We start from the raw sequence: 15,924 nt of genomic DNA, 5'->3' as shown, positions 1-15,924 counted from the left end.
GTTCCTTCCCGAAAACATTGGTACAAAATCGTGAGAGAGAATCGACATCCACTAGTGACTCTACAACCCCTAGTACACCTTCCAGCCTTTTCGAACCCCGTGTAGGAATGTCGCAAAATTCTATTCCGGTAGCAACTTTCCTAATTAATTTCATTCCCCCTTTCACTGGGCAGGAAAATTCAGTAGACCTGTTTGTAGATAAATGCACGACGGCTATTTCTATAGTAGGGCCTGAAAATAAGGATCTATTATTAACCCTGGCTAGGAGTAAAATTCAACAGAATGAATATTTTAGAATTGCAAAACTAGAACCCCCAAAACTATAGAAGAATTAATTGAACTAATAAAATCAGCTTACAAACAAGAGATTAGTTTAGAACAAACGCTAGATGACTTAGCAGGGTGCCGACGTACAGACCGCGAAAGCATTAGCGACTTCGGGAAAAGGATAGAAATTGCATTGTATAAGGGTATACAAAACGCGAAGGTTGCACACCCTCTGGAACCTCTAGGCGCGTTGACCTCGCTTTTTACCGAAAAGGCAATCAACACTTTCTTAAAGGGACTACCCAGTTATGTTACATCCGCCATATCGGGATTAGACATACCTGATTTAGACACCGCGATTATGCTAGCTACCCGGGCAGATAAACGAATGAAACAGGAATCAGGTCGACAGGATTTTCGAATTAAAAGGGACAGGGCGGATATCTTCACAATAGAATCAAACGAACCCAGAAATCCAATCCAGAATAGAAACAGTTATATGCGAGAAAATTACCAACCTATGCAAAATAAACGCCAGTCACCCTATCTAATTAGATGTAGACATTGTGGGAAATGGGGTCACTCAGTGGGGCGGTGCTACGAGAGAAATTCATTTAATCCAAGGAACTTTGCACCCAGAAAAGAAAACAGTACCGTACCTGAAACCCAGAAGACTTTAAACTCGATGAACGGTCCGCGAGCAGGCGCAGCGCAGACCGAACCATTAATCGTACGCGCCAACTCTTCTACATCTGCCTTAAATTCGACCTAAACAATACGGACAGATCTCCTGTAATTTCTTTATCTCACAGCAGTTTCTATAATAACACTGCTAGTTTTCTGATCGACACTGGTTGTCAATTAAATCTGATTAAACAAACAGGATTAAGGTTAGACTTAAAAATTAATAAAGATAAAATTTACAATCTTACCGGAATTGGTGCAGGAACAATTCATACAATGGGCGAGACCGTCATAACCATACACGACGTTCCCATACACTTCAATATCGTAGATGGTAATTTCCCTATAAAAGAAATTGGCATTTTAGGGGTTTCATTTTTATTACAACAGGGAGCAACCATACAATTTAAAGACGACTTAACCGGTATAGTAAAATTTCGAAATGAAAGACCCCTCACACATAAGTACTCGACATACGATCTGCCTCCCCGTACAAAAACTTTAATCACTGTTCCCACAAATAGTTCCATCAAATCAGGATATGTTAGACGAATTGATGCTGGTCCCGGAATCTACTTAGGAGAAACCCTTTGCGAACAACGGGACGGTTCGGTAAAGTTATTTGCCATCAATACCACTACCAATCATACCGTTCTCACTATCCCCTCTGTCGAACTTGAGGAATTTGAATCTCAACCACCTGGCCCTCGTTCAACTCAAGCAGGAACATCAGTAAAAGACAGGCAGCAACATCATGCTCAAAGATTCACCCAAATACTGGAAGCATTAGATTTGAAACATCTTAACGATTGCGAAAAAACCAGCCTTTTAAAAGTTATCAACTTATTTCCTTACCAGTTCCACCTCCCAAAAGACAAGTTAGATTTCTCAAGCGTCGGTCAACATAAAATAATAACTACCGACGACTTACCCATAAACACTAGGCAGTACAGATTCCCCTTAGTCCATAAAGAGGAGATTAAAAATCAAACAAATTCTTTACTTGAAAACGGCATAATACAACCGTCAGTGTCCCCATACAACTCGCCAGTCTGGATCGTCCCAAAAAAACCCGGTCCCGCTGGCGAACAACGTTGGCGAATGGTTATAGATTATCGCAAGCTAAACGAAAAAACAGTATCGGATGCTTACCCCCTCCCAAATATCACAGATATCCTAGATCAATTAGGTAGAGCTAAATATTTCAGCACATTAGATCTCGCCTCCGGCTTCCACCAAATTCGTATGGACCCAGCATCAAAACAAAAAACAGCTTTTTCCACCCTTCATGGCCATTTTGAATTCAATAGGATGCCCTTCGGATTAAAAAACGCTCCCGCCACCTTTCAAAGAGTAATGGACTTGGCACTAACGGGATTGCAAGGTGTCGAATTATTCGTGTATATGGACGATATAGTTATTTATGCAAACTCCCTCGACGAACACACACGGAAACTAAAATCCCTTTTAGCGCGATTGCAAAATTCTGGAATGTCCCTACAACCAGAGAAATGCCATTTCTTACGTAGGGAAATAACATATTTAGGGCATTTAATAACCTGTGAGGGAGTCAAACCGGACCCAGCAAAAATAATTGCTGTTAAACGATTCCCAGTACCGAGAACTAAGAGAAATGTTAAACAGTTTTTAGGATTGGTAGGCTATTATAGAAAGTTTATAAAGAATATGGCTATGACAGCAAAACCCTTAACTAGATTACTAAAGAAAGACACTGCATTCAAGTGGACACCCGAAATTCAAGCCGCCTTCGAATTATTACGAGATACTATATGCTCAAACCCCCTTTTGCAATTCCCTGATTTTTCAAAACCTTTCGTAGTTACCACCGACGCTTCTAATTACGCCCTAGGCGCTGTGTTAAGTCAAGGTCCTATCGGAAAGGACCTTCCAATCGCGTTTGCATCCAGAACCTTGAACGAAGCCGAGGTTAATTATTCCACCATAGAAAAAGAACTGCTAGGTATCATGTTCGGGATGGAGCATTTTCGACCTTATCTATATGGACGCCAATTCACCCTGGTTACCGATCATCGCCCTTTGACGTGGCTTCATAACGCTAAAGACCCTACCTCAAAACTAATGCGTTGGAGAATTAGACTAAATGAATACGATTACAATATAGTTTACAAACCCGGTAAGGTAAATTCTAACGCTGATGCACTTTCGCGAAACCCTGTAGATCCGAATTCAACTTGTCACGTCGAAACTTTTACTCATTTGGATCCCAAAGATTCCGAGAGGGTGCTTGTTTGCGCAGACTTGACACCGTCCTCGAATCCGGATTCCAATGAGACAGACAACGAGATGTTATTCCAAAAAAACGAAATAATTGTAGCTTCTGCTTTCCTTACGCGTGGGAACGCCGTCGCAAATAAACAATAGCAATTGGCCCTGCTTCTGCATACTTTCCGTGCTCCGTAAGCTGGCTCGCAAATCCCCACCATTTTACTGCGCATCCAACTCCGCGCAAGTATTGCAGAAAGAAAATGAGATACGATGGAAAGAAACAGAACGATACCCGTCAGATTCTATGTGTGGTTGTGCACATGATTAGGAGATCTAGCTTGTGTTATTTTGCCGTGTTTGCTGTCTCACTCTTTTCGCGCATTCGTTCGGTTGGCGCGCCATCACAGACACGCGTCGTAGAATTCTATTTCTAAAAGAACTTCGACTTTTAAATAAATGAAATCTGTTGTGTCAAGTGTATTTGCAAAAACTGTTAAACGTACTTTGTGGTAAATATGTTCCTAATGTTTAGACAAATTCACAGGATCTGGTTAAGGTTATCATAGTATTGAAAGCAATTAAAAGTTGTCAATGATACTGCTGAACGCGAGGTTAAGTTTATGGAGAAATATAATAAAATATTATTAAAAAAAGGAGGAGGAGAAACAATATATGTATACTACAAATTAATTTGGAATATAGAAAACAATTTCCTGATGTAGTAAAACACAGTTTAATGAAAGATATGTAGATTAATAGGTTAATTTGTTGGCATCTGGATAACGTCGTTGATATTCTTCTAATACTTATAAAATGAACTTGTTTTATTTTCATTCTTCTTTAATAAGTTATTATATTCGTTAGAATTTTCGTTAACATAGAGAGCGTTAACCATCTACATCCACCACAAACCTGAGGAAGATATACATATATATGCCTCCTGATTATTTAAATATATTAGTCCAAGAATTCTGTAAAACATAAGTATAGTTTCACATATTAAGAAGACAGAAATAAGAAATTTATTACTGAATGAATTTCGATTTCATATCCGCTCTTTCTGTATTGAAGATTTTTTCATTGACCGGCGGTCGGTCGTTATCCTAATTATCTCGGCACGGAAATATGTAATTCGCAACCGTCAATTTGACTTTCCTGAACTTATTTGCTCTGCTGCGTTCGGACGCGACGGTAGTGTTTCTGATGTTCTCCGTCGATCACTCTAATTCGAGACACTATTTCGATGCAATATTTAATCGGTACATTTAATCATTGCGGTTTTCGATCACTTGCTCCTTCGGTTATTTTTCCAATCGGTCATTTAGCTATTCGGTCATTTTTCTAATAGGTTATTTGGTCAATCGGTTACGGGGTTGGGATATCGGAGTGTCCGCCAGTGTTTGCCAGTATTCGCGAGTGTCCACGAGTGTCCGCGAATATCCGCGTGTGTTCGCGAGTGTTCAGTAGTGTTTGCAAGTCTTCGTTGCTGCTGTTTTCTGGAACCACGTGTACGGTACAGAAATGGAGAGGCAACATTTCGGGCTTCGTCGTCAGGATTTCTTCTTGTTCCGGGACTATAAAGCAACTGCTTCCTGATATGAAGTAGTGAGTCAATATTTAACCTGTTAGCTGCGTACGACGTGTATACACAGTAATGTTGAATATGGACAGAACGCACCGCCCAACAATCAACGCAGATGGGTCCGCGATTTGTGAATAGTGTTGCGAAATAATCACATGTTGCTTCAGGTAATCTTGAACAGAGATAAAAATTAGTGTTGCGAATAAAAATGTCGTGATTTTCATTAACTTTCAAATAAATTCTTTAGAGTGTAATGTTATGAATGAAATAATCGCGATCGCATTTTAATTGAATTAGTGTTGCTTCCCGACTTTTCGTAACGAAATTGTTCGGTGAAGTTAGAATGGAATTATAATTCTAAAAGTATGCAGAGTTGATGGTTCACTGTAGATTCAACGGTTCCTCGCATTTTTATTTAGTATATCGAGTGGATAAATACATATCGAGTGGACCACCATTTTTATCGTATTTTTCTATTCCTTATTATTTTTTGTTTCAGCTGTTAATGCGTCGGTCAATGTCTACGTGGCACAGGTTGGGTCTTACGTGCACGCCCAGCGGGAGAAAACCTATGTGAGATTTGCAAGAATTTTTCTATTTTTAAGACGTTATTTGTTAAGACATTGCATTTTAAGGAGTTGTGTTATCTATTAAGGGGTTGCGTTATTTATTAAGGGATTGCATTGCATATTAAGGCGTTAGAAAATAAGCAAAACTCGTTGTAAGAAAGGGAGCCATAGCGAATTATGGTTTCATTCTGATTCTCTTTCGAATTTCCAGTCACAGCAACCTCAAAGTGTTGAGACTCGGGCAGTCGATGATAATTTTTGATTCTCAATCAGTTTTAGAAGAAACTTTGCTCGTTCTATAATTAATTCGAAATTGATAATTACAAAGAGCTAATGACTGTAAAGTAGTGTTAGGATATAATGGATTTTTTAAATAGTCAATCGACTCAAAAATAGACTTCGCAAATACGTTTTCGAGAATTCTATGAAGTAACAGATCTTATCATTTGAAGCTTCTTGAAACATTGAATTTCGCGCCGCATGCCTTTGATGGCACGCCAACCGAATGGATGCGCGAAAAGAGTAAGACCGCAAGCACGGTCGGTGTGACTTGTTGCATATGTAGTTGTGCTGATTTCATGCTCTCTTGCTCACTTGTTATTTTCGCTCTTTTTCTTTGACTGTGACGGCAGCACTGTGTTACCAGTAAATCGCCAACCAATCAGAGTAAAGAAAATTTCTATATTGGCCCTCGATAACGGATCGAGCTGCGGCCTGGAGGTGTGCAACAGTAGATCCCTACTTTTTGGTAAACTTGCTCGCTTGGAGCAGCTCTCTACTGGAGGCAATAAATTTTCTCTTTGCTCATGCTTATTCTACAGGGTTCTATATGAATATGATCAGAGTTATAATGGAAGTATTCGTGCTCACGTAGAGTTTCGGTGCTTTTATCACGGACGAAGTACAGTAATCTTTCAATTCAAGAATCACATGCGAGAGCAACGAAGCTCTTGAATTGAAAGAATGCACCCGAATTGCTCTACTTTGATTGGCTGACGATTCGCAGCTGAATAGTGCTGCCCTCGTAGTCAATGACAGAGAGGGGAAACAGCGAACGAACAAAACAACACGATATCAACACGACAACGTAGTTTGTCTCACTTTATCGTGCTCTCTTTACATATCTCGATGTACATTGAACATCGTTTGCAAATTCGCTGGCAAATGTGATCGATAATTCTACAAGGCAAAAAGTACAAATCGAATATTGCGTCGCGAGTTTCAAATGAACCGCCATGCAGCCGAATGCGCGATGAGAGTAATCCAGAATCCGCCGGGTTCGTTCTGTCTCTATTAATCATCTCCCGTTCTCTTTCTAATGTGACTGCAGGTGGATGTGTGGTAGAATAGTAAGGATAAAAATGTTTCTGTATTGGAAAAAGAAAAAGAGGAAAAAGGAGGAAAAAGAGAAAGAGGAAAGAGGAAAAGAGGAAAAACATTTCCGAAATTTAGCTTTTTAATAAAAATCAAACAGTCTGCATTTGTATTATGGCATGTTTGGGATTTGAAAGCTAGAAATTCATTTGGCACCGGGGATGGCGGCAACTATAAAGTATTAGCTTCTGATATTTAATAGTTTTCACAATATTAATGAAAATCCTAAACTAATATTTATGGGCTTGCGTATTTCAGTTTTGGGGGCTCTAGAGACCATTTATCATTTTGTGCCGTCTTCAACGTTATCGATAGTTTACGAAAAGTAGGTACGCTAGCAAGAAACGAATATACAGGATATTCCATTTCTACAATGAGTGCTGAATATTATTTAGAGACAATAAGTATAGACGGTGCGAATGTTTAAATGGTCGAAACGGTATTTACGTAGCTTGTATTACAGAAACACGATACATAGTGTAATTATTTTAATGGATAGTTGAGAAATTATTTCTAATAATTACATAATTAGTGATGGTACATATATAGGAATAATGTTGTACATTTTTTCATAGCTGTTCGACGCTTCGCGTCGATCCCATAGTTCCCCACTTGTCTATAATGTCTTATCCGTGAAACGCGAACAAAAATATAAACATCCAATGCTTCTCCTATGTATAGTGCGGTAATGATTAATAACTTAAATGATTTTACGATTGGATTATTATATTATCAAATGAATAAAAACAGAATGTGTAACCTGCTGCACGGAGGAATCCGAAGGCACCATATTGTAATTACTTGAATTTCTCCTTTGATCCACTATGTTACACGTTACTCTGTTAAAAGAAAAAAAAAAACAAAAATGTTAATGGTTTTGAAGTTACTGAAAATACGAAGACGTAAAGAAATGTTAACGATAATATTTGTCAGATGGGTGTATGGTGATCATTGCTTCCACACGTGCTTCTACATGAAATCGAAGAGCTAAATACATATAAACAGTAAATTATAATAAACATTCACACTTACATGTTCTCACTTCTTATAAACTTTTTTCTTTCATACCGACAAACATTTTATTAACAACTTTTTAAGATAATATAAGATTTACCAATTATAATTTCATAACTGCTTTAGTACTATAGTAACTACTCGGATGACTGATATGGAAGGCTCAATAATTTTGATTCAATGATGCAAGGAATCGTATTGCACTGACGACTATACACGACAAAGAATCATGTTGTTGGAACAATATTTGAACGATGTCACCAAGGGAAAAAATATTCCTGGCTTTTTTTCGCTGGAGGGAAAAAAATAGAAAGACAAACATTGAAACAGTATGAGTTATCAATTTTTAACGTTAAACGTTTCCTCTAGAGACTTAGAGAAATTGATCGATTTCGGGAGAGAGCTTGTAATGTAACGTAAATGTTCTAAATGGACAGGAAGCAGCGTAAATAAAATATACGAAACCGAGGTGAAATTGAACATTGTCGTAAAGTTTCCGCGTAGACGATCTTCAACGTTGAACGAAATGGAAGTGCTTCGAACAAATTACAGTATCTATAGTACTCTGTTGAATGTTACTGGACTTTGGCCATATGACAAGACTGTATCAACTAATATTCTGAGAGCAGCTTATAGCATTCTTAACGTCTCGCTTGTAGCGATTCAGGTAACGAAGATTTTACCAGTGATGGAATATATCTTTTTACAAGAAAGTGGACTGTATCATAGGAATAGAAGTAACGCATTTATGAAAGTATGGAATCTGGATCATAAATGCGAAGTAGCAATGCGATATAAAATATTTATATCATGAGGCTTTGTTACTTTTGTAGAATTCTATTGTAAGGAATTTATTTAGAGCTGCATACATAGTTTTCGGGGTATTAAGCTGTTCTTTCTTATACTTTTTACTGATGGAGTTCTGTGAGTAAATTATCAACATATCATATCAATTAAAGAAATCGTATCAATATTACATTTCATTCATACTAATGAACGACTTCAACACACGTTAATTTCATATTCCTTATTACTTTGATATTGTTACAAAAGAGACTTGTGATGATAAAATAGATTTTGATAAAAAAAGATCGCGTGGGCGTAACTAAATACAATTTGAATCAGTTCTATCTTCGTTTAAAATTAACGAAACATTCGTCACAAAATACGAACTGAAATTGTTTAAAGTTAAACGAAAAATACAGAAAAAAATTGCAGAATAATATTTATTTAGTGAACAATAAAATGATAACTTAGACATCTGGTGTCACAGTTTGTTTTTAATAGTGTGCAAATATATGTTATAATCACTATGTATATATATTTTTTTAATGGTTTGTAAATATTTGTTGCAATCACTATATGTATCTCCTATAATTAATAATTATTAAATGATTTGATTATACGTATCACTTTTACGAACATTTTTGATTGTTTTACAAAACATTATTTTTACGTTATTCTATTTTTTTCGTTATTTATCCCCAAGTTTTAAAAGCACAATATATACATGAAATATTTTTCAGATGTATTTGGTAACGGTAATAGAGTATTCGCCAGTTAATTTAATTACATCATTATCGTATAGTACCCCGTTGATACTATTTCTTATACGATATCTTGGTTTTATTGCCAACTTTGAAGTAGTAAGTTCGCAAACACGTCAGCTCTTGTTTTTTTTTTTTCGTAACAAATAAAACAAACATGAATATAACTAGTATATCTCTGAAGTACAACTCTCATGATTATAACGTTGTTTTTCCACGTGGCTCTAGTTAAGATCTGTGTATGGAAATTATGAAAAGGACTTCAACGCACTTAAAGACCCCATCGAACATGATATGCTAAGGAGACATATGGAAAGGGGGAGACGATTAGTTCTCATATATTTAGGTAAAGCTAGCAATAAAAGTAGCAATACCGACATATTGTTGTGTTTTAAATCAATAATGTCTGATTTAATGACTTCTACAATATGCCATATGTACAGCAGTGTCAAAAGTGAGATTTAAATTGTTATGAATGTGATACCTTCGATATTGGTGTCAGAAATAGTTCAAATTTGGCTGAGAAATCGATGAATAAAATCATATTGCGTAAAAACTAGGCTAAAATATCATTTCACATTTTAGTCATATCGTGTGGATTATTAGTATTTGCATTAGTAACAATACTTGTTCCTACAATACTGCGTTCAAAATATCAACTGCATTATCTACGAATGTATGGATTCTTCTTAAGTGAGCAAGGCGGGAAAACTGATTTGGTTAGCATTCACCTTTTATTAGTAAGCACAATGGGATACTTAATGATAGCAGGTACGGAATCAACACTCGCTGTCTATACCGCCTATTTTTGTGGACTGTTCGAAGTCGCCAGGTATTTGTGAAACAATTTTTTCGAAAATTTTCATTGATTCTCTATTTCATTCCTCTTGGATCATACCGGTCTATGATACCAGCAGGATTCATTGTAGCACCGTGTCCGCACATATGTACGTGGTGTTCTAGAAAATATATATCACTTTCTAATGTTGCTATTATTCATCGTGCACGTTGCACAACACGAATTCATCTAACGTAAAACGCAAATTACGTCTCCGTTTGTATAGCACGGCAAAACAAGGTTCGCTTTTGTATCAATGTGGAGAACATAAAAGTATGTTACTGGTTAAATTAATAAAAGTATATAAGTCGTGCAATAATTTTAGTAGTGTTGATATATTAATATTTTTTCAGTTACCGAATTGAAAATGCAATTAATAACGTGATAAGCTCTGTTATATCGAAGCCTGTAGAGTTACGATCAGCTGTGGACGTACACCGGCGAGCTTCGGAGTTGGTATTTTCACGTAGATATGTCTGTAACAATAGTATACATTTAATTACAATTTCACCATATGTTTTATATACGTTGCGTCTATTACTGGTGAACACATTGGAACGTTACTAATTTGCGACCAAAGGCTGGTTAGCAGTCTAACGCAAGAACTGGCGTACTCGTATTTAGTAGCTATCATAATTGGCGTCGCCTCATTCGCTATCAATTTATACCGTGTAAGCATTATTAGAAGTGAGTAAGAAAAATTCAAGAGCTACTCTTGCCTCTGTTTGAACATAACGTAGTGAAACAATTTTTCTTGTGACAGCTCCTTCTAGCTACTAATAATTTGAAAGACATTGAGAATATTATATTTGCCGTGGGACTAACTACGCTGCATTTTATAATCCTCTTCTTAAATAATTATATCGGGCAGGGATTGAAGGACGGCAGTATTCAGGTGTATTATGACATGTGAGTCCAGATTTTTCTTAACACGACAATTGCAATAGTTGAGTCAAAAACGTGGGGATATAGCCAACATCTAGCTTAAACTGCTTAGTTCTGAGTGAACACTACAGAAATGGTAAAGAGGCGGACGTAAATTCATACATAACTAAAAAACTATTTTCATAAATTTACAGACAATTTTAAATGCATTTAACGCAAATTAAGTTAAAGGCTTAATTAGGATACAAACGTAAAATTATACATGACTACAAACAAATTTTCATAAATTATTAAACGGCAATTCTATTAAACAGATGCAATTCGTTGTGGTACTGTTTGCCACCAACATCGCAGATGCTATTATTATTCTTATTAATGAGAACTAAGGATGAAATACAGTATGATTTGGCTGGTTTATTCACTCCGTGTTACGAAGGTTTCTCGATGGTAATTCAGGACGTTTATACTCTATTGACATTAAATCTATTAATTCCAAACTTAAAAATATTAAAACGTTTTTGTTTCAGATGATGAGCTCAGCTTTTTCATATTTTACTTTTCTATATTCAACTCAATAAAATATTCGTATGTGACGGTTACGTCAATATAGTGACTATAAATTATAATCGATCGAAAAAAAGAAATTCTAAATAAGAGACTTGGTTATTTAAATGTTACTGTTTCACTGCAGGAAATCACTGGTACGTCATACGTAAATTTGAAATCCTGATCACGAAACATTATATTATATTTATAAGTTATGAAACGCGATAAATCAATCGGTCATTCCGTAACACCTTCTCACATATCTTGATAAAATCACATAGTCTTTTTTGAATTTTTTAAAAATGTATTCCTCACCACATGCAATGTTATGCAAATTTTTTATGAATCGAATAACGCGCAAGTTTGATATTATATAAAAAAAGATCACACTTATGTTTAATCAACAATGTTATGTAAAATTTCTAGGACATTTGTTACGAATAACTAGAAATTTGATATTTCATATGTTAAGTCATTATTAAGTATGAAATGCTTTCTTTACTCTATAATTTTATTATAGAACCTATGAATAATATTTATTACAAAATCTTTAAATCTATACTCATAGTATATTCTATACTATGAATTTTGATATAGTGTCAAAGACGCTACTCTCAACTTTTCCTTTGTAAAAGATGTCCCTCTGTTCCAGTTTCCGAGACATTTGCGAAAAACTGTTGTTATTACAGCAATGAATTGTACATACACCTACGTACCTGTAGCGATGGAAACCTGGGAGCGTGTCCTGAGAGGTGTGTCTATAGCGCAGTGCCTAGAGGGTAGTGGCTGGAGGGTGGTGCCTGGACGAAACCAACTCTTGTTCACATCTTCATGCGACGTTATCTAGCGCTGCCGACTGAACGAGCTTGGCTCTCATTGTGCAGCGGTCTTCGTTAATAACTCGTAAACAAAGCTAAGGAAAAAAGTTACTTGAAATGATCTTAGGAACTTTTCATTTCCCGGATGTAACATAATTTTGGCACAGCTTGTACACATTGGTATCCGGCCGGTGTATAAGACAGATGTGTTGTATAGAAAGAAAAAGTAATTTAATATTACGGTACCGAACACACAGTTAAGAATCGTTGAAGTAGGTGAGGTGTGTCTGAGCTGCATAATCACCAAATTATTTCTTTCCATAAGAGGACGTATTGTATTGGGGTGGACGTGAATTTGCAAAAGTATAGTGATGATAGCAATTGGTACGATAGTAATTACTACTTGTAAGTTGAGTGAGTAGATGCTTCAACAATTCAAAGCTTCTTCTCCATACACTCCTAAAATTTATATACTCTTATTAATCGCTTTCGTAATTTCACTCTCTATCTTCTCAACGTACGGGCTATGGCTGCAGAGAAACTGTGTTAGTCTATTTTATAGTGTACATGTCGAGTATTTTTGTCAGTTGTCTGGTCTCAAGTTTCAAGTCAAGTAATGATCGATCTCTCCGAGTCAAATATCGTGGGAATTCGAGGTACCGAAAGATGTTCTTTACGAATATTTTCGAATTACTCGAATATATTCCATGACATCTCCAATTCTAAGACGACTGTTTTCGAATTACTGAAAATTAAGTAATCAGATGGACTGAGTCTGGCGAACGGCAACAGTTGATACTTTTTAGAAGCTCACTAAAGGAGTATGTCGCAATACAGATATAACATGCAGATACTTTACTTACCAATGTTGCTGTTACATTAATTTATGATGTTATATATTTCGTCACCGTCAAGATGTGTAAGAATAAGTTACGTCGAACAACATTCAGTTTGTCTCAAGAAAATCCTGAAGAGCATATCAAAAACCGCTCAAAAGAATTTTCAAGTAAACAGAACGAACGCTATCATCATTGTTTGATGCATATTAGTGCACGAAGATTGGTACGAACGAAACTGGTAGATACATTCGAAATAAAGCAGGTTATACGAGAAGAATAGTTTTCAAATGAAAAGTGATTATTGTCGCTTATATTACGGTTATAGAAAATTTGTACAGCAAGATTTCTGTCCTCGAGTTAGGACTCTTAAACGTACCTCACCAACATTCATTACATCGGAAATCACTTCAATGACATAATTTTATCGCCGCCAAGCTAATTTTCGCCAAGATGTAACCTTTCATTTATAAGTTACAAATTCTACTGTTACGCGATTCTTCTTACTTTAGTGGTAGAACGCACTCGAATACATTCGAGCATAAAGTGTTAACATTTTGTATCATTTTCGTATTACATTATTATTAGAGAATATACGAGACGGAACATGAAATAGCGAGGCTGTTCCAATATGCACTGAATGGAACGTCGTTAATGTGTTGAGAGAGACTTTCTGCAGGTTTCCAATACAAGTGTAGACAAGAAATAAAAACGGAGGGGTAATACGGCTTGTTGCACGATCATCCCACCCACTTGATGTATTTACACTCATAAGAAATATACATTTCTCAGAAATTATTCTATAGTGTTATTCTACCCAACTGTATGATTCTCAGCACTTCATTTATCATTTACTTCTACTATATCCATAAAAGCCTTAAAAATCAATCTTCTTTGAATACATTTCAAAATGTGGAGAAAATAAGTTATGCTTACCCAGAAGATAAACTCGAAATAATTCGACCGCTTCTTGAGAGACAGTCGTATAATCGTTTTTCAATTGTGCTAATCAAATCGATCGCTTCTGGGCAAAAGCACGTAAGTAGGATGGTTAACATTCATAAAATATGTTACCAAGGTGTAATCGGACATTACCACAAAGTAGCGGCTCATATCGTTTATACCCTCAGACAGGATGGACGTGTTTCAAAAAAACTACAGCACCTATTGTACTGTATTGAGTCTAGTAGGGCTATGGCCCTACGATGAGTCTCTGCTAAGCAAGCTTCAACGGGTAGTTGTATCTTTGCTTACTCTACTCTGCATAGTGATCCAGGTGAAGAGGGTTATCTGTCATAAAAATTTAGATATTTTTATATCGATAGAAATACCAACACATTTATCGTATAATAGTTAGAGTCTGGTGTATAAATTACGTGGCAATGCGATTTAAAATATCTAAACCGTTTACGAAGTGTATGATGACAGCTCGTTAATAACTTATAGTATTGCCAATATTGTGTAACGCCCATTTTCAATTTCTATAATGAATAGACGAATTTTATAGGTTTTCCCCATTGTAGAACACGCTTTAAATGTTCAATAATGATTGCTGTGTTTGAAATACAAAAGTGTAGAACAATTCTGATCGTATTCGACGCAAGTATTCGATCTTCTATCGTATTATCAAGAATATCCTCGGAAAACATTTATAGAAATGATTTAGCTCTACAGTCGTCAGACGAGAAATGTTCCGTAAATGTGACTGTTGATATTGCATACAATGAAACCTGGAAAAAGGCAAATATTGAACATAAAGAGTAGAACATTATAGTAACACATGTATTTCAAAAATCAAATACACATTTAATAGTGCTGTTGTAGTAACATGTAGTATGTGTTCTCTTTTTGTCTCAAACTTCATGTTGTCACGCATCAGCATACAATATTTTTGTACTAAAAAGTATTTTCTAAAATATACAGCGTTTTCTGATATTTATAACCACAGAAAGCGAATAAAATATTTTTCAGGTATCGACGCTAAAGCTGGTAGAATTATCACTGTACAATATAGTTATCGTTTTGTCATATACCTTTCCATTATTGTTGTATTTCATACGATACGTTGGCTTCGTGGTCAATTTTTCAGTAGTAAGTTGAATTCTTCCTTTTTTATCGAATGAGAATGTAATGTTTTAAATATAACCACTAAACGAATCCTCTGTATTTGTAACGCTGGTATTTATACATACGATTTTAGATCAGATCTGTGTTCAACAATGTTGAAAGAGATTGCACTACACTAGAAGACCCTGTCGAAGTGGATATATTACTGAAACATATGGCAGATGCGAGACGAGTAATTCAAGTATACGTAGGTAAATAATATTCGGTACATTGGTTTTTAGAACGTTGCGTTGTCGTAATCATGTGACGAATTGAACATTACTAATATGTTCCGTCATCTTCAGTGACCTTGCACGACTTTCAGAATAAATTACACTGTCCATGACGAAATGTAATAGGCCTATTGTGCGTAAAACCAACACAAAAATGACAACATTTCAAATTCTAGCTTTTCCTAGTATAGTAGCAGTCTATGTGACCATCTCCATACTGGTGCCTACAGTGCTGCGCTCGAAACTTCAACTTCATTATTTGCACATGTTCGGATTTTTTTATACCGAAAGCGGTCAGCAAACCGACTGGGTTTGCGTTCATCTGGTAATAGTGAGTGTAGCTGGTCAATTTACATTGGCAGGTACAGAAGCGTCACT

General features: G+C 36.1%; 2 protein-coding genes across 5 annotated transcripts in view; both read left to right on the top strand.

The window, feature by feature from the left end:
* The first annotated feature begins 4,288 nt into the window (after nucleotides 1-4,288).
* On the top strand, nucleotides 4,289-12,368 carry LOC144478145 (uncharacterized). 4 transcript variants are annotated; one of them, XM_078195876.1, is made up of 13 exons: nucleotides 4,289-4,803; nucleotides 5,280-5,353; nucleotides 7,864-8,066; nucleotides 8,175-8,404; nucleotides 9,264-9,383; nucleotides 9,513-9,630; nucleotides 9,870-10,116; nucleotides 10,476-10,574; nucleotides 10,703-10,793; nucleotides 10,886-11,031; nucleotides 11,322-11,454; nucleotides 11,535-11,708; nucleotides 12,206-12,323. In XM_078195876.1, the coding sequence occupies exons 4-12, from the start codon at nucleotides 8,264-8,266 to the stop codon at nucleotides 11,583-11,585; spliced, it is 1,146 nt and encodes a 381-aa protein (XP_078052002.1). In that variant the 5' UTR covers nucleotides 4,289-4,803; nucleotides 5,280-5,353; nucleotides 7,864-8,066; nucleotides 8,175-8,263; the 3' UTR covers nucleotides 11,586-11,708; nucleotides 12,206-12,323. The 4 variants fall into 4 exon arrangements, with proteins under 4 accessions (XP_078052002.1, XP_078052003.1, XP_078052001.1 ...); XM_078195877.1 differs by having other exon boundaries at nucleotides 7,864-8,404; nucleotides 12,243-12,368; XM_078195875.1 differs by having other exon boundaries at nucleotides 7,864-8,404.
* Nucleotides 12,369-14,023: 1,655 nt separating this feature from the next.
* The window catches only part of LOC144478142 (uncharacterized), a 2,925-nt gene continuing 1,024 nt past the window's right edge, over nucleotides 14,024-15,924 (top strand). The window contains exons 1-5 of the mRNA XM_078195864.1: nucleotides 14,024-14,245; nucleotides 14,342-14,483; nucleotides 15,179-15,298; nucleotides 15,408-15,525; nucleotides 15,723-15,918. Of these exons, the coding sequence (XP_078051990.1) occupies nucleotides 14,343-14,483; nucleotides 15,179-15,298; nucleotides 15,408-15,525; nucleotides 15,723-15,918 (575 nt within the window). The 5' untranslated portion in view covers nucleotides 14,024-14,245; nucleotide 14,342. The remainder of the gene's footprint in view (nucleotides 14,246-14,341; nucleotides 14,484-15,178; nucleotides 15,299-15,407; nucleotides 15,526-15,722; nucleotides 15,919-15,924) is intronic.

This window comes from Augochlora pura, unplaced genomic scaffold (assembly GCF_028453695.1).
Source record: "Augochlora pura isolate Apur16 unplaced genomic scaffold, APUR_v2.2.1 APUR_unplaced_8879, whole genome shotgun sequence".
Classification (NCBI taxonomy): domain Eukaryota; kingdom Metazoa; phylum Arthropoda; class Insecta; order Hymenoptera; family Halictidae; genus Augochlora; species Augochlora pura.
Note: the sequence above shows the minus strand (reverse complement) of the source record. Positions and strands in the feature narration are given on the sequence as shown.

What these genes read in the sequence shown, in the direction of transcription:
- LOC144478145 (XM_078195877.1), top strand. Translation starts at nt 8,264, where the DNA reads ATGGAAGTGCTTCGAACAAATTACAGTATCTATAGTACTCTGTTGAAT. An exon ending in ATTAGTTCTCATATATTTAG is followed by an intron (nt 9,631 to 9,869) that starts GTAAAGCTAGCA and finishes TTCACATTTTAG; the next exon opens with TCATATCGTGTGGATTATTA. An exon ending in GTACACCGGCGAGCTTCGGA is followed by an intron (nt 10,575 to 10,702) that starts GTTGGTATTTTC and finishes TTGCGACCAAAG; the next exon opens with GCTGGTTAGCAGTCTAACGC.